The sequence below is a fragment of the Barbus barbus genome (assembly GCF_936440315.1).
Source record: "Barbus barbus genome assembly, chromosome: 3".
NCBI classification, from domain to species: Eukaryota; Metazoa; Chordata; class Actinopteri; order Cypriniformes; family Cyprinidae; genus Barbus; species Barbus barbus.
Window position 1 is genome coordinate 21,539,154 of NC_136731.1, and position 19,706 is coordinate 21,558,859.

Consider the following 19,706-nt stretch of genomic DNA (forward strand, 5'->3'; position numbering starts at 1 on the left):
AATGGACAGGAGAACCCAGTTTTGTTTTTGTTTATTTGGTTACTACTAAATTATTGGCAAACAGCATCACAGAATAGTTGTGTTGGACAGGGAACAGCTGTTGTCGTGTTAGCGCGAGAACAAAATGGCCGCCCTTCGGCTCTAGTCGGCTAACTCCACCTGACTGGCGCCTAGAGCTCCTCTCAATTATGTTGAATGAGTGCGACGTGAAATGGACCATGCAGAGCCAGATAGCACGGATCTGGTTGGAGCAATAACAATGATTTTACAATGATTTTCACAGAATGAACAGAATTACAGGGCAGTACTGCTTTTTTTATTGAGCCACAGAAGGGAAAGGCAGACAGTAAGAATTTAGGTCCTGCTATTAGTATTGATCTCTCTTTCTCATTTGTCTCTCTCGTTCTCTTCTCACCAGGCTCTCCATCAGTGAGAGGGCGTGAGGGAAGGAGTGCCCTGCATTCAAGCTCCTGCTGACCGTACTCCCCCCACCCCCCTTCGCTCCGTCCACAGCATGGCTCTCGCTCTCTGGATCCTCTTTACCTGCACCATCGCCCTGAGCAACGTCAGCCTCTCTACCCAGGGTTTGTACTCTACCTACTCTTCTTCAGATCATTGCGCAGCGAGCTGCTGAATTTGTTGTTGTTTTTTCTAGAATTTCTAATGTAATTTTCAAACATTTTGTGGTAACTTTAGGCTATGTACACCAACGCAGATGCAAATGCTTGGCCAACACACTAGAAGTTTGCAGTCCTATTATGCATACATATTTACGAGAAGACTTTTTGTGCCAATTAAGAAAACAAAAATAACGCATCACGCTATGGCAACATTTTGGAGAGTATCACATACATGAACAACGGAAACAACACATGTAAGCGTATACGTTCTTTATGTTCAGATCAAAGGATAAACAACGTATCCACGTACATACATTGCATATGTTGTTTACGTATGTGATACTCTCCAAAATGGTGCTATAGAGTGATGCAGAGGAGACAAATTGTTGAATAAAGTCACTATTTTTGTTTTCTTTGCGCACAAAAAGTATTATTGTAGCTTTGTAAAATTATGGTTGAACCACTGATGTCACATGGATTATTTTAATGATCTCCTTGCTACGTTTCTGAGCCTTGATCGTGTTAGGATCCTTGCTGTCTATGGGAGGGTCAGAGATCTCTCAGAATTCATCAAAAATATCTTCATTTGTGTTCTAAAGATTGTCGAAGGTCTTACAGGTTTGGAATGACATGAGGGTGAGTAATTAATGACAGGATTTTCATTTTTGGGTGAACTATCCCTTTAAAGGCAGGCTAGGTGATTTGATTCAAAAACATTTTTTGTTATGCTTGTTGAAAGTCTCTTCACATTCTGATAGCAAACACTAAGTTAAGTGGTCTAAATGTATTTATATCCTCTGTAGAAGGTGTAGGACCATACAATGTTCATCCAATCATATTCCTCGGCCCAAGGAATTTCATAGGCTGCCCTACCTGCCTGTCAGCATGTGTATTTGCATACCTCCATGCACCCTGTTCGCGCAGACATGATACGTTATATAATGTTTTCTTAACAGTGAATGAGACAGGCAATCTGAAAGTGTTGCATTCAACCCTCCACCAACCATCTGCCGTTATGTCACTGCCTGTGTGTGTTCATGTGTTTAGGAGAGTGAAGGCTTTGGAGAGTGAATATGCAGGGAGGGTGGAATGTTATGCTTTCAAAGATAGCATGCTATTGCTAACCTCTCCGAAACTGTATACCCTTCCTTTTGTGTTACTATTGATATAGAAAATTTATTTTAAAAGATCATATTCATTCTTATTCCATGAAAGAGAAAACTGACTACAGTTTTGGAAGTTTTCACTCACTTGCAAAGACTATGTTTAAGGTCCAAATCTGATGAACAATTTTAGTGAATTCAAATTCGGTGAACAGTGTTTGTTTCACTACAATTTGTTGTTTTTAGCAAATTATAAATTAATAGCAGTAGTCAATCAGTAATAAATAGCGATAACTTCTGTGTAACACCATTGTACTTGCCTGAGATTTTAAAGTTAGCAAACCTATGTTCACTTAAGTTAACTTAAGGATTCAACTCACATCAACATGAAATCGAATAGGGCAGAAGGCATGTTAAAAGAAATGGTACAACCTACTGAAATGTACCATGTCTCATGCTATTGCTCAGTCAGTGTATCAACCATACAAAGACAAATAAAACCATACAAATAAAACAGTGTCATGTAGTGTTATGTTAATTTCAGAAAAGCAATTCAATGTCCATAACTCGTTAATAAAAAAGCTCTCTTTAGGAGCATTTTGCTAAATATATGCACTACATTACATCACACACACACATATATATATATATATATATATATATATATATGTGTATATATGTGTATATATGTGTGTATATATATATATATATATATATATATATATGTATGTATGTATGTATGTATATTACATCACAAATATTTAGCACATATGTTTGCTAAATATATGCACTACATTACTTTTTTTTTACTTAACATGTTAGTGATCTCATTTATTGTGTTTAAGTAAATCCGTCATGAAAACAGTTTCTAACAATCAAATTCCAATAACAAACTGGAGTTATATAGTTATATCATTAAACCATGTGCAGTTTAAGTATGTGGGATATAATTGTATTTTTTTTGAATGTTGATTATTTTATCTGAATGTTTTTGTTAATTTTAATCTTTAATATTAATTTACCAACTGACAGTGTTCCCTGAATGTTTACAGCATTAGTTGAGAGATTGAGAAAAATGGACCCTTACTGTACCTGTTAAATATTCAAATGAATCCTTTGGGAATCGAAATCTGAACTGAACCTGAATCAAGTGCTTGTGAATCAGAATAAAATTAATTTGTGAAACCTGAACTTGAGTATTGTTCTTTGGTTCAGTCCTCAGTTCATAACAAATGTCACACTAATCAAAGAAATGAGTCTTTGTAAGTGTCTCTCTCTTAAGTCTCTGTATGTTAGAAACCAAGTGCCATTTGAAGTTTGACTGGCATATACTGGTCTCCTCAGCCCCTACAAATGAGTTGTCAGAATGTATGGTGGATGGAGGGACCCATGTGGCAGTAAAGCTGGTGTGGATGTGATGGGCCTGAGGTCTGGGGACGGGGGAGGTAGTGGGGGTTTGTCCAGCTAGTGCCCTTCCACTCCGACACCATCGCACCATCTGCTGCTCTGCGGGGCTCGTGCCAGCACAGAGAGTAGGGGAGCGTGCAGCGTTTGCTTGTCCAGGTGTATTTGGTGGCTGCTGTATTTCCTGTGTTTAATTTGCCTGGTTCTGCTGCTGTGAATTGATGTGATGTACTCAGTGTTCCATTGGACACGTTTTGGCCCCGGGCACGGAGCCACTTCATCAATGTGTTGTACGTGTGTGCGTGCACGTGTGTGTGTATGTATGTGTGTGTGCATGAGTGCCTCCAGCTGTCTCTGTGACCTGGCTCTGGATTAATAATGCATTAATAATCAATTGAGTGTTATCAAGGTTGTGCTGCTAGCGCAGGCAATTTGGAGAAATAAGGAAGCCTTCGTTCCTCTGTGGACTCATTGATCGCCTTGTGTTGCCATTAAAGTGTGCCACAAATAATACACACTCACACAGAGCACATAATTCTGTTTCTCATTTCTGCTGTTCTCGCCTTCTTTGAGTGTGTGTGTGTGTGTGTGTGTGTGTGTGTGTATGGATGTATATACTGTGTACAGTATATAAGAGACTGAAGCTGGTTGTCACAATTTTAAACTCCAATGAATAAACACAGACACACACAGAGACTATAAATACTGTATATACATTTATAATGTTACAAAAAATTGCCATTTCAAATAAATGCTGTTTTTGAACTTTCTGTTCATCAGAGAATTCTGAAAATTAGCTTTCAGCAGAGACAGACTGAGGTAATGGCTGCTGAAAATACATTACATTGTATTTATTGCCTTGGTGAGCTTCATTAAAAATAAATAAAATCAATCAATCTTTCCGTTTACAAATAGTATGTATATAAGACGAGACGTCCTATTTTGGTGTTCCTGTAATAAATGATCCCTCGTCATTTAGTGTAACAGGTATATTTATGTAAAAATATTTATGTAAAAATTCTGACCTGCATTTTTTAAAATATATAAAGGAAAAAGTGATCATACTAAATTTTATTACATTTTAAATTATTCAAAAACGTGTTGCTGATAAATGTGTAGAACTTTTGAGGGATAGAGGTAAAGATTGGTAAAGACTTAAAATTACAATTAGGTTTTTCAGGTCTGCAAATATATAAATATATATTTTATAATAATATTTTATTATTATTATTATTTCAGAATATATGATCTGTCATATATTCACTTTGTTTGACAGTTTCAGGTTTTAGCTTAGAATAATTTGACTAATTATGTTGCAATCCAAAGCAAATAAATTATTATATATGTCTCTATGGACTCTATGGAATACTTGCAATACAGTTTTAATTTCTTTCTTCCAAATTTCAGTGTATAAATGTCAAAACTAATAATCACAAATGGCTCCTAGGCATGCTTATGGACCTACACTTTTTAGATTGAGTGTGTATTTGTGTGTCTGAGTGCGTATATAGACACAGACACACTTCCTCTGCAAAATTTCTCACATTCTAATCCCCTTAATAGTTCCTTTTGTCCACAGATTTTCAGTCTAATTTCTTCCTTCATACAACACCGTCTAGTACTCTAACAGCTCACTCGAACACTCTCCAGCGTGTCTCATACTTTTACTCAGTCTAATACTCTGACGCCTCCATATAACGCTCTCACATCTCGCATAAAATCACTTCTCAGTCTGACGCTCACACCTTGATCTCACACTCCTGATTCGCAGTGGAATATTCCCACTCTGCAGCCTAGTACTGTCACTCTTCACTCTAATGCTCACTCATTTGTCAAATATTTTCCCTTGAAGACTTAATTTATGGCTTTTCTATTGAGTGAGACCTTGAGATGTTGAGTGATGAAAATTAATGTCGAACATCGTTGACCGTTGATGCCAGGAGCATGGATGGTTTCATGCTGCTCTGAAATGTCGTAGGGTAAGCAGCACGCACTGCCTGCGATTGTCGTGCCGTTTGATTGGTTTGCTGAGTGGAAAGATTTCCATTCTATTTTCGAAGGGTGTAATCAGTTTGAAGTCAACATGAAGTGCTGTTTGCAACCCATTTTACATCTGTAATCTGATGAATTTCTGAGTGAAACTTCGAACAAAAAAAAGTGTTGTAAAACTTCAAATCCTTCAGTAATTGATTTGATAGTGAACAATTTTTAGTATGATGGGGTGAAAGAGGTAGGAAAATGTTATGTTGCAAGGTAGACTTGACTTTTTATCCCCACATGAGCACCATGGCTCAGAGAATGTGAGCTTGCTAAGCACTACACTAGAGCACTGACAGAAACTTTTGCCTAGTATTTTTTGCCTGGCTGCCTGTATGTCACAATGGATTTATTGATTTGGCAGTAGTGTTCCAAGTATCACTCTCTGTAGCTTGTCCACTATCCACTCAAGAAACATAAATTAGACTTGGTACTCTAACAGCCTAAAATAATTATTTGTCAGATGTGTACTTGCTACTGTGTCAAATTTGATGTTCAAATGCAAAAAAAGATAACAAATAAATAAATAATAATAATAATCAGTTTAACGTGAGCTGAAGTACTTCTCCAAAGAAAGGGTATTCTGGCCTTATTCTGGCCAAATCTTGCTCTATTGATGACCATTTCAAAGTATCTGTGTATTCGTAAATAAATCTGAATAAACTCTCAACAAAAATGATATAAAACTGCCATTGAAAGTTTTTTTTTCCCCTTCCAAACGCTAGTACTTTGTACTTTTAAGGTACCAATATGTGCCATTTAGGGGTAAATAAGGTTTAGCTTTCATACCTTAGGGTACCACCCATAGTGACAGTTGTAGTGACAAAACATATGAATGAGATCATAAAAATTTGCCACCAATTCTCTAAGCAGTAAAATACTTACAAATTGCTGTGAGTTGGTTTGTTGTTTTTAATTGGAGGTGGAAGTCTGGAACGCAGAATGACTGAAATTCTTTGAAATTTCAACTCACAATGCTTTAGCCACACTGCTTTTATGGCTGGCTCAGATGGATAAAAAAAAAAAAAACAACAACAACAACAAAAAAACATTGCTGCATAACTGAACACCCATGAGCAAAGATTGCAGATTTCAAATAATATGTTCCTGCATCACCCAAAGTTTTCTTCAGGTATAATACACCTCTTTGATCTGAACATTGGAAGGTTCCAGAGTGTTTGAGAAACCTTTTCGGAAACGAGCATTATTTCTGCAATTCAATTTGGTGACTTTGGGGACTTCACAATCCATCTGTAAATAAGCTCATTCAGCTTGGTTAGTGCTGTTCATCGTCATGCTGCAGTACAGCACTTTATTCAGAATCTAGTAGGGCTGGACAATAAATCGATTTTATCGATTAACTCGAATGTGTAGTTTGTCGACTTGTTTGAATGAAAATCGTTTTTTCTAAAAAAAAAAAAAAAAAAGCCGTGTACTACAGAACTCCAATAAATATGAGATAGGAGATAAATATCAATACTTTCTCTCGCAGTTATATCATTAGGTAATCATAATTGCGGGCATCATGGAGCCACTATTATGCATGGCATTGAAACTGCTTTTGAATGCACGATGGCGTTTTAGTTTCACTTTCGAGATTGGCGATCGCACGTACTCTGTTTTTACTATGGAGCGGCAGTAGCCTACTTACCACACATTTTACAAGATCAGATGTTTGTCATGGTGCTCAGGATCTGCAAATCATTCATCATCGTCCTCAGTCATCTCTCCTTGGTCTATGTGGTAGGCTAAGTGAAATTTGATGTTCTGTAATGCAGTGTTTCCCATACATTGATTTGTTTGTGGCACCTCTTTAGACAAGCTTTTAATTAACAGTACAGTTTGGCTCTTATTAAATTTCTGAGATATTCGGTCTCTAATTTGTTTTGTTTTATGTTTTTATTTTATTTTTGATTGAATGTATGTTTAATTTGTTTTACTGATAGTGTTGTAAAGCACTTTGTGACTCCTTGTCTGTGAAAGGTGCTATATAAATAAATTTTACTTAATTCAAATTATTAAATGGATGCCACCTTATTGGGACAATAAAGCCCTCCCTACACCTACCCTAACCCTACCCGATACTTTTATTTTCAACTTTTTGATTATTTCCTTCATTTTTATTGAAAATAAATGTCTTTCCGATGTGATATGAGATTTGAAAAGGGAAAAAAAAAGTTTGGTAAAAGGCGGGCTCGAATTCGGTTCGATCGCATCAAAAACCATGCGCCTTAATATCTACACCACTGAAATTGATGCTATATGGGTGTCTTTTTGTTGACTACATCAATCACACGTTGGTGGGCAGAGTTAGTGTAAATAGCCTTTGCCAACAAGGCAGGCTATTTGCACTTAGTGTAAATAGACACTCTGTAAAGTTAGAACATATGAACAATTTATTTGTCATCTACAGATTGATTTTAAGTAGGGGGGGGGGGAAATCTATTTAAATCATAAATTAGATTTTTGGTGAAAAAAAAATCTTTTTTTTAGGCCATAACGCCCAGCCCTAGAACGTAGTTGTGTCTCGTCTGGAACATGTCTCAGATTCTGCCTGCAGACTCTCAAAGACACAGACACAGACACACACCCCTTGTAAACAAACAGCCAAAGTAGCTGCTTCTTGTGCTGCTTGCAAATGTGCAGATAGGCTGTGAAACAGCATTAGTGTTCTTTAATGGGGTGGCGTACGTACCACTCATGGGTGCATGATGAAGTCTTGACATGGCGGTTTCATTTAGTGTTTGTGTGTTTATTTATCTGTGTTTGTGTGTGTGTGATTGCAGCAGCGGGCCCTCTGACTGCTCCAATCTGTCCTCATATTACACACACTTAAATCCTCACTTCATAGTTGCTCTTGTGGAAAGACCTGCGGTCCTGTAGTGCATGAATGCACACTTTTTCTCTCTTTTTCCTCCTCTTTTTGAGTTCTCATTCAGCTCTAGAGGACCAGCTGTTTTGCCGTATTTTTCTCCGAGCTCTTTCCTGCCTGAATGTTTAATGAGAGAGGAATTTGTTTGGGCTGCATGGATGCAGCATTCATGGGCTTTTGAAGCAGTGAGGGTTGAATTCATACATGTATTGGCTGATTTTAATGCATAAATAAAGCAGCGGCTCTGCTGCTTAATCGGAGGATGAATGCAGTTAGAAGGGGCGTCTTGCTGTTTGCTCAATGTGTGATGCTTTGAAAAAATCTGTTATGTTGATTTTTAGTGTGCTGCCGTTGCTATGATTCACACCACTCTTGGGTCTCTCTTTAGCATATACACAGAAAATTCACTCCTTTTTCTCTAATTCCTTCCATCTCTCATCACATGTGCTTTTTGTTGTTTCTCTCATCTTGTCTTCTTTTTTTGTGTTGTCTGTCCTCTTTTTATCTTGTGTCCTCTTCCATTTCGTCTCTCCTCTCCTCTCCTCTCCTCTCCTCTCCTCTCCTCTCCTCTCCTCTCCTCTCCTCTCCTCTCCTCTTTCCTGTAGTCGTGTCTTGTTTTCTCCTCTCCTCTCCTCTCCTCTTTCCTGTAGTCGTGTCTTGTTTTCTCCTCTCCTCTCCTCTCCTCTCCTCTCCTCTCCTCTCCTCTCCTCTCCTCTCCTCTCCTCTCCTCTCCTCTCCTCTCCTCTTTCCTGTAGTCGTGTCTTGTTTTCTCCTCTCCTCTCCTCTCCTCTCCTCTCCTCTCCTCTCCTCTCCTCTCCTCTCCTCTCCTCTTCTCTTTCTTGTACTCGTATCTTGTTTTCTCCTCTCCTCTCCTTTCCTCTCCTCTCCTCTCCTCTCCTCTCCTCTCCTCTCCTCTCCACGTGGCTGTTAGTGGAAGAGTGTCGTGTTCTTCAAAGTGTGAGCTGAGAGCAGTAGATCACAGACAAGTCTGTGCGAGTGAAAGGTTAATGGATGGCCTTTGAATATATATTGTGAGTGTGGGAGGAGGGGGGCGAGCGTGAGTGGCGGTAGTGTTTTCTTTCAAATGGGCCTTTGAAGATGCTTCTCTCTCCTGTCTCTGTGTGTGTGTCTCCACTGATGAGAGACAGAGGCCACGTCTGAAGCCCTGCATTATCTACTGTCTGGTCTGGTCTGCATATTTTCTTTTATTCGTTTTGTGTATGTGTGTGTGCTGTCGGGTGGGCATTATGGAGATGTCTGCTTTTCATCACTTTGTTCTGGTATGTACTGCTGTTGCATTTAAACGTATGCTTGTGTCATGGAGTGTGTGTGTGTTTATGTTCTCTCCTACAATTTAATAATAATCAGCTGTAGCCAAATGCAGACAGACAGAGAGACTGATGTGTGGGTAGCATATAAAAAAGCAAAAATATAAATATTACCAAATAAGGGGACATAAATACAGGAACACCTGTCACCTCAAAGCAGAGCTATTTGAGACTGGAGTAAACAAGAGACACTTTTGTGAAAACAGGTACAGGTACATCTGGTGCACGTAATAATTTTTTCACACTTCATAGGTGCAGGTGGTAAAATTGTTTTTATACCTAAAGAAGTGAACACTATTATTGATGAGATATTTACTCGAGTCATACAGTATCAGCGGCCTATAAAAGATGTTTTATTCTGTGTAAGGTTGGCTGGCAGATGCTACTGAATTTAACTTTGTTACCCCCTTATTACTGGACACTCCTGGTTTCAGAAAAAAAAAATAATAATGATATTGAGTGACAAGTTTATAAGATATCTCTACAATGGCTTTGGTACTTCACAGCATTTCAGTATGAAATCCAACACCACTATTGTTTGGCGAAGCATTATCCAAAAATATGTGCTATGTTAAGTATGATATTTGTGTACAAATATCCGATTCTAGAGTTTATTCTGCATCAAAGAAAATCTAATGGTATCAATGGTGCCTCACAATGACAAGGAGGAAACATTTACAGAGATTTGTGAAAGTAAAATAACTGTCGTAATGCTATCTTGGCACTAGCTAGATTAAAATTACTGCATACTGATTGTGCATTCATTTGGTTGATGCAGATGTTTGGCAGAAGCTTTAGTCTGGGTTTTACATTAAGTTTTGTGATCATTTTCTAAAGAAATGGGTGAATGTCACTGCTAAAAAAAATGTATCTTACATAGACTACCTTAAAAAGAGATTTGTATACATTTTAGTGATAAAAGTTACAAAAACATCTGCTGAGTGACATTCGCACAATACACAGAGCACATTTTAGAAATGTCTTGAGAATTTCACACTAAAAATGACGATATCTAGATGAAAACAGAAGCATCAAATAGACGTTGAGACATTGTGCTTCTGAAGAAACAACTCGATTTAAGGACAAGGATCTGACAAATCCATCAAAATTGTCATACTTTGTTTCTCCTTGACTTACACACTCCACTGTCCCCTCTTGGCCTACTTGCTCCCTCCCTCTTCTCTTTTTGATTAGGGAAGGCAGTATTGAGTTTCCATTTATATCCGTTCATAATGCGGCTGCCATTAGCTTATGACAGGCCGGACTAACCGAAGTCTCTAGTGGCATTATGCCGCTGGTTTTAGCTTTTGCCCTATGAAGTAGTTTTATTACTTCTACGCAAATGAAATCACAGGACTCGGAGACTGTAGCGTGCCCTGAATTACTCTCTCTCTCGCTGGCTATATTTAACAATACAGAGGCAGGAACAGAGAATGGATAAAACACTGGCGCAGTGATCTCAGGAAGGCTTTAGTCTCAAGGTGAGACATTGTTTGGGGTAAATGGTTTTTAACGCAAGGCAAGTGTGATGGGTCGGTCACGTTGCGCAAGTCACATACTGTCCTCAACTGGAAGTGCATGGCACTCTGTGTGGCCGGCCTCTGCTCATTAGTCTCTCGCACTGAGCGAGTCCTAATCTTAATCCTAGTGGTTCCAGTTCTCTCTCGGCCCGGCCATGAGGCTGACGGAGGGTGTGGAGACACTGAGTGTGGGGTGTCATGTGTCGCGCCGGGAGAGGCGTGTGGTGTGATGTGGACACGTGGGTGTATGTGTGTGTGTGAGTGAGACGTGGGATGCAGTGCTGGGCTGTAATTGGGTTCGGTGCGGGTGGTTGTGATAGCCGGAGAGCTGGAGACAGACTGGAGAGAGAGAGACCGGCGATGCTTGGGTAAGAGAGACACAAAGTGACCTTCAGGCTTTTCTGCTGAAGGTAAAAGTGTTTTTGTTTTAAGTCTGATTTCTCAGCTTCTCTCACTCGGTTTCACTATTTCCATCTCAGCTTGAGCAGATTTAATGTGTGTCCATGTGCCTCTGGTACCCTTTGACTTTCTTTTCATGTGTTTGAGCATTTGCCTTTTGATAGACAGGAAAATATTTTTTTCTCTGCAAAACTCACTTCCAAGATGCTGGGATGGTTGCCAGGTAGTTGCTTTGTAGCTCGTCCTCTTCACAAAATATTTTAACTTTTTGATGCGTATAATCATTTGATGTATAGAATATTCATAGTTTCACATGAGCTTCTAAATTCAAATCTGCTTTCGCACTTTGACTGGTGCAGAGCCAGAGAGATACTCATAAAAAACTTATGTATCAAAACTAGTCAGTGTTTTCAATTGCATAAACTTTCAGATATTTAAATATAAATAAGCATAGTATCTTGCATAGTATATCTTACATAATCACCAAAAGGGAAAAGGAATGGGATCAGTGTACCAACAACAAACTGTATGAAATATATAAATGTGCATAGGACATTCAAGAATCACACACAATTCATAATGGCAAAGGAAGTTCCACCACAAATGCTCTTCATTCCAGAGTGCAGTATCTGTTAAAAATATATTATTAAATTGTGCTGGTTTAACTTCACTTAAGAAATATTACATAATCCACAGACACCTTTGAAAATTTAAACAGTCAACCTTGAAGCTTGAAGCTAAAGCAAACTTTAAAAACCTTAGGTTTCTGAATTGCCCTTTTATGCTATTTCATCTTGTTATTCGACCTGAAAATATCAGAGAAAGCTGGTATGATGTTAAAACAATAACTAACCAGTCAACCAACCACTGGCCACTTACTTTCAAGTCTTTGCAGAGAACTGGATGAATTTGCATGTTGTAAATCTGGCAGTGCTGAAAAGACACCTTAAAAAATCCCTCAACACAATAAAGAATATTACAAACTTTTGAATTATCATGTAAAACTATCTCAAACCAATGGCAATGTAAGCTGGAAAGAGTGATTTTACTAATAAATGTGTGCCTGATAAAGACATGCTGTGTGATTATGCAGTTACATCTGAAGTCAAACTCAATTAAATGAGTCAAACTCAATTTAGATCGACAAACTCGATTAAATGTATCACTGTGGACTGTAGATCAGTGATTGGCTTATGTTCGATGATATTCAGTGGCATAATAATATATCTTCAATTATTCATATGGGGGCAATTGTATTCATATGGATATGTGATTGATTGCATATTTTGATTTATTAATCGGCATGTCACGTAAGTAATTTGATTAAAGTTTGTAATTGACGGCCCTAATATTAAATACTAAAGTGATTGCTTTATTTGCTACAATCTTGGAGTAGTTTGTTACTGAATGCTCGACTGGAAGGAATATTGCATGCACAAATCATTTACTCAGCCATTTAAACACACTCGCAAGAACTAGACTAATAAGAATTGTTTGGTCATATACAACACATTTTCGAGAGGCCAAACCTGCTGACACTTGGGCCCCCTCTTTGAATTCATGCCGGCTCTAATGGTGCCGGTTTCCAAAGCTTGAGCTGTGTGCTAATGAGCAACTGAGCGATTAAGTGGTGCCTGGAGATGTACTGAAAGAGGAAGAAGAAGCTGATGGCATCCACACTCAACCGGTCTCCAGTATCTTTATCCCTCTCAACCTGCCTCACTGACCTGCCTCTCACTATTAGAGCTGCTAATTGCTTAATCAATCATGGCTTCATTAATTGATAGGCAGCTCTGATAATCAGGGATTTTAAGCTCAATTCAATTGATTGACTTTAATAACTTTTTTACTGCTTTAGGAGTCCGTGGACAGATGAATTATTTAGTGGTAATCGTTCCTTGTCATAGAGCACAACATAGAGAACTCAAGTGACACATGACAAATGAATGATCTGTATAGGTGAGCGCTAATGTATCACACATAATTAGAAGAATCTTTCTTACTCCTCCATGAAATTTAAAGGTTAAGCATTTTTTTAAGTAAGATATTATTTCCCTACAAAGATTAATGTACTCATTTATTTAAATGTAATATTGTTTATGAATTTTAGTAAAAACAACAATAACAAAAAAAGTTAATTTTATAGTAGAGAGAACTCCTGCCTACTTTCCTACTATATTGTAGGTGAAAAACAGTATGTGAATAGTAGTATGTCCGAATTCATAGTATTCATAAAACTATGAAGTTTAGACGAGTTTCTGAAGTGCACATCTAATAGACATTTTCCTATCCCATGAGGCCATGGCAGAGGAGTTGTGAACGGCAGTGGAGTGACTCAGCTGACACTTGACAGATGCAGTACATCCAGATTTCATTTACACACATTCATGCAATAACATACTTTTGTATCAGTGAAATGTAGTAGCTACTCAGACGGTCCCACTTTATATTGTGTCCCTTATACCTGTGTATGTACATAGTAACTAGATATGTACATAGTATGTGACCACTGTGTAAGTACACATTAATACATAGTATCTACAGCGCTTATATTTGTGTAACTACACATATGTAACAATCCACTGGATGGTATGTGTAAGTACAAATGTGTAACAGGACATTGGTAACAGCATTTTTTGCTAAAGAAAGTGTTACACTTTATATTAAGTAGACAATTCCTATGGATTTACCATGTAATTACTTTGATGTTACACAGCAGCGTCCAGTAAATTAGGCTTTACATATAAATTGTGATTGGTATCCAGAATGTTACACTTTATATTAAGTGGTCAGTTCCTGAGGAGTTACCATGTAAGTACACTGGTATTACAGTGGTGCACCAACTCCACCAACTCGAGATCCAACTCCTCCCACTTTACATATGCCTAAAACTACTCATCTCCACACCCTGGATCAAATTGTTTCAATTACTCTTATACATACAGGTACATCTAAAAAAATAGAATATCATGAAAAAGGACAATATTTTTTGTCACTCATTTCAGAAAATGAAACCCATATATTATATAGATCAGCCTGTGGCACTGCTGAGGTGGTATGGAAGCCCAGGTTGCTTTGATAGCGGCCTTCAGCTCATCTGCATTGTTGGGTCTGGTGTCTCTCATCTTCCTCTTGACAATACCCCATAGATTCTCTTTAGGTTCAGGTCAGGCGAGTTTACTGGCCAATCAAGCACTTGGCACCTGCCCACACTGCCAAAGGTACCAAATCCTGCTGGAAAATGAAATCAGCATCTCCATAAAGCTTGTCAGCAGAAGGAAGCATGAAGTGCTCTAAAATATCCTGGTAGATGGCTGCGTTGACTGTGGACTTCAGAAAGCACAGTGGACCAACACCAGCAGATGACATGGCAGCCTCCAGACTCTGGGACCTTGATTTCTAAATGAAATGCAAAATTTACTTTCATCTGAAAAGAGGACTTTGGACCACTGAGCAACAGTCCAGTTCTTTTACTCCACAGCCCAGGTAAGACGCTTCTGACGCTGTCTCTGGTTCAGAAGTGGCTTGGTAGCCCTTTTCCTGAAGACGTCTGAGCGTGGTGACTCTTGATGCACTGACTCCAGCTTCAGTCCTCTCCTTGTGAAGCTCTCACAAGTGTTTGAATCGGCTTTGCTTGACAATATTCTCAAGCTTGCGGTCATCCCTGTTGCTTGTGCACATTTTCCTACCCAAATTCTTCCTTCCAGTCAACTTTGCATTTAATATGCTTTGATACAGCACTCTGTAAACAGCCACACCTTTCAGTAATGACCCTCTGTGACTTACTTTGGAGGGCGTCAATGTTCGTCTTCTGGATCATTGCCAAGTCAGCAGTCTTCTCCATTATTGTGGTTTCAAAGAACAAGAGATACCTGGTATTTATACTGTAGGGATGGTCATTAATTGAAACTCAAATGTAAATATTCTAATATTTTGAGATACTGATTTTTGACTTTCATGAGCTGTAAGCTCTAATCATCAAAACAAAAAACTTTTTAAACAAAATTAAAACAAAAAAACTTTTAAAATGTTTTACTTTACATGTAATGACTCTAAAATATATGAAAGTTTAACTTTTTGAAAAAAGTTACAAGAAAAAGTGAACTTTCACAATATTCAAATTTTTTGAGATGTACCTGTACTGTTGTTACAAAATGTAGTTATATAATTCCTGTTACACGAGTACTTAGTGAAGTGAAAAAAGTGTTATCAATGTCATGTTACACATTTTTACTTACACATACCATTTTGAGGGTTGTTACATGTGTGTAGTTACATAAATATTACAGCTGTAGATATGTACCAATGTGTACTTACACTGTGGTTACATACTACGTTCACATCTCATTACTATGTAAGTACATAGGTATTAGGGACACTTAATATAAAGTGGGACTCTCCTCTTTCCTACTACTTGTTTCACTTCTGTTTCAGTTGTTATAACCATTTCTTACTATGTGTGAGTAAGTTGCTGTTTTTTAGCACGTGTGTTTGGCAGTGTTATTTTTTAGGATTACTGATAAAGTACTGTCGTTTGATTTGTATTTGTTATCTATTTTAATTTTAGTTAAATTATGTCAAAATGTATTATGTCTGTATAGGTCTTTTATTAATTTTAGTTTAATTTAATTTAATTTGAGTTGTTTTAATACTTCAACAAACTAAATGGAAAGGAAATGTTTTATATATATATATATATATATATATATATATATATAATTTATTAATGTGTACATGTGTGTGTGTGTGTGTGTGTGTGTGTGTGTGTGTGTGTGTATATATATATATATATATATATATATATATATATATATATATATAATGTCTTTATTTTTAAAATGTGTATATGTAGTATTTATTAAGTTTTAGTTTTTAGTTTTGGATCTGTTTTTAGTTGTTTTAATACTACAATTGATTGCTTCTGTTGTCCTCATTTGTAAGTCGCTTTGGATAAAAGTGTCTGATAAATGACTATATATAATGAAATGATGAATTGCTCAGAGATGCACAACAGTTTAGAAAAACTGAAAATTTAACATAATATTAAGAGAAAAAAAAGCACTCTTGCTTGTTTGATTTGCATATGATATAAATACTTGACAAAAACCCATACAACATTTTTTAATACAACCACACAATCGCTACATCTTGAATATTAGTTGCATATAAATGCATTCAAAGTACATCAAATTATTGTCCTGCATCATGTTCGTCAGCAACAAATGCATTCAATGTAAGATAATGTACAGGTCTGGGCTGAGGAGGAGTACTTTAATCATTTGAACACATTATTTTTTTTTTCCATAATTATTTGCACCAAATTATCATGTTTAATTGACGTAAATAAAACATCAGTCAATGATTTTTTTTTTTTTTAATGTTTTTGAATAATTTATGACATGTGTAATAAGTAAATAAATAAATGTAATAATAATAAATTTTATATATTTTTTTAAACAATAGCCCCTTTCACACAGTAATGCCAGTAAATTGCCGTAAAATTACGGGAACGACTTTACCGGTAAATTCAAAAATGCGCTGTTCACACAGGCAACAACATTCTGCCTTTTTTCTGGAAAAGCACCATTCACACATCCATTCAAAATACTGGTAAATTCTGTGGCATCATTAACCTCCAATGGCTGCGCTTGTATTTGTAAACATGGAGGGGTATATGCGGTCAGTCTTTTTGTTGGTTTAATTTTTGTTTCAAACTTTTGCATTCATGCAGCTGCTTTTGTCCCAGAGACATCGTAATAGACGTCTACAAACCAGTGCTTAATTTGAAAATTTTGAGGTCCTGGAACAAAGCGGGGTGATGGATCCGGCGTGTGATTAGAGGAGGGAGAGGAAACGGAGCATTCAGCCGATTACATTGGTGGACAGCTTAAGTGATTAACAGCGTGCATCAGTTGCTTTTATTAAATTTTGAAAACAGCAATTTCCAGGCCTGGGGAAAAAAAAAATAATGAAACTTTATTTCTAATTTTAGTTATAATTAATCATGTCCAGAATTTTTGTGGGGGATTGTGTGTATATTACATAGTTTTACTCATCCCCGCAGCTTTCAAGTTTATAATGAGGGAAATTCCTGCAAACATTTATTCAAGATAGCAAGTAGGTTATATGAATGAATGAATGAATGAATGAATGAATGAATGCATTTTATTATTGTGTCATGTCCAAATAGGACCCATCCCTTTCGGGATTATAAGACACCACAAACCACTTCAAATTATAACATTCACTTCCTGTAGATGGTAACATACTTCACAGTAGGTTAACACATGCATAAATAAATAAAGAGGTACATAAAAGTGAAAAAAAATAAAATAAAGAATTACAGATTTAGTGTTTCACCTAAATGTACTTTTTGTTCTCTTTGCCCAGGCTTTTTCTAGATAATCAGCAAGGGCGAATACCTTATAATCAAAAAAACACTTTAGTCTATCCGCATCATTCAACCACATCAAATCTGCATTTTTACACTTTTTACATCTCATGGTATAAAGGGCAGTAAAACACAAAATGAAACTCATTCTCTATATCAATATTACAATAATCACAGATTCTTTCTTCCTCTGGCACTCCCCTATAACGTCCTGTTTCCAGGTGCAGGGGCAAAACTCCAGAACGGAGCTGAGCGCACAATGATCTCTGTTTTTTTTGATAGGGGAGCATATTTACATATTTTATATTTTTCATTTCCAAAACAACTCTTTATTATTCTATATGTTCTTAATTTTGGTTTAAGGAATATATCTTGTGACCATTTACTTTTATGTGTATCTAATAAAACTTCCTTTGCAGCAAGTATATATACTGTGTTTATATTTTGAAAAAGGTCAGGAGCTCCAATTTGTGTAAATATGTCCTGTACTTCACATGCCCATGCACCCTTTACAAACACGTCCCAGTTAAATATTTTCTTAGCAACTCGGTTCTCAGGCATTTTCACCAATCTATTCCATAAAGCCATCATACTACCTTTCCACCTTACTTCGCTTGGTTCCCAACCCATATCTCCCGTTATTGCTAAGATTGGGGTAAATTTGTGGACTCCTAGGAAATAACGTATTGCTCTATTTTGTACCATCTCTCCTCTCACATTTATTTTTGAGCCCCATGTTCCTGCCATATAGTCCATGACAGGACAAACACAGGCCTGAAATAATTTGGAATAGGTAGCATATCCCAAGTTTCCCAACTGTTTAGTTTTTGCTATTATACCCCCAAGCGCTCTACTAGCAGAATCGGCCAATGTACATATACCATGCTTGTAATTCAAATACTCGTCCAAAATAAAGCCCAGATATTTATAATGTTCAACATAATCCAACTTGTGGCCCCAAAAATAAAACTGAAACTTGCTTCTTCTATGCTCAGATTTTCTAAAATGCATAATCTGTGTTTTACTATGATTGACTCTAAGTCTCCACTTCCCACACCATTTTTCGGCACACTTTAACATCTTCTGAAGATGTTCTTCATTTTCCGCCACCAAGATTATGTCATCCGCATAAAGTAATATGTCTAGTGTGTTATCCCCATCATAATTTATACCCAGACCAAGAGCTTTTATTTCCTGTGCCAAATTATTAATAAATATAGCAAACAGGGTAAGGGAGAGACAGTCCCCCTGTTTAACCCCTTGTGGTGTAGCTAACCACTCTGAATAATACTCATTAACTTTAACACAAACTTGAGGGTCTTTATACAATGATTGTAAGGCCCAGTAAAACCTTCCCTCTAGCCCTACTCCTGAAAGACAATAAAATAATAAATCTCTGTTTACAGAGTCAAAAGCCTTTTGAAAATCAATGTAACAAACAAATGATGGTTTATCTTGCATTAATCTATTTCTAACTACAGTAGTGATAGAAAATACATGATCCACACAGGCTCTTGCCTTTCTGAAACCGTTCTGCTCCTCTACTAAACGATCATTTTCTTCCAGGTAGGCCATGAGCCTGTTATTAAGAATAGATGTATATAATTTGTATGTTGTACTCAATAAGCTAATTCCCCGGTAATTAGCTGGTACTCTGGGATCATTTTTTATAGATTTCGGTATTGGACTAATAATCAACTTGTACTACATAAAGGGAATGAGCCCATTTTCAAAACAAAATTTGAATAAGATAGAAAGGAGATCTTTAAATAACGGACATTTCAGTATTTCATTTGTCAACATATCAATACCAGAAGCCTTTCCCACTTTCAGGGCATCAATAGCTTTCTGCACCTCCTCCTCATTAATATCTGCATTTAGCACATTTTCATGATCAGAGGGGTGAGATGCTTCTCTTTCTAACTTGCAATTAAGAAGACAGATTTCATTTAGAAAAACTGAATCAAAACAATCCATTTCTTGGTTACCCGAAAACAAATCTGAAAAACACTTTTCCCATTCCTGCAATACC

The 19,706-nt window shown here is 37.1% G+C and overlaps 1 protein-coding gene across 1 annotated transcript in view; it reads left to right on the forward strand.

Moving 5' to 3' along the window:
- Positions 1–514: 514 nt before the first annotated feature.
- LOC306846466 (adhesion G protein-coupled receptor L1-like) overlaps positions 515–19,706 on the forward strand; it is a gene marked incomplete at both ends in the record, with an annotated part of 117,947 nt that continues 98,755 nt past the window's right edge. The window contains one exon of the mRNA XM_079379886.1: positions 515–584. Within this exon, the coding sequence (XP_079236012.1) occupies positions 515–584 (70 nt within the window). The remainder of the gene's footprint in view (positions 585–19,706) is intronic.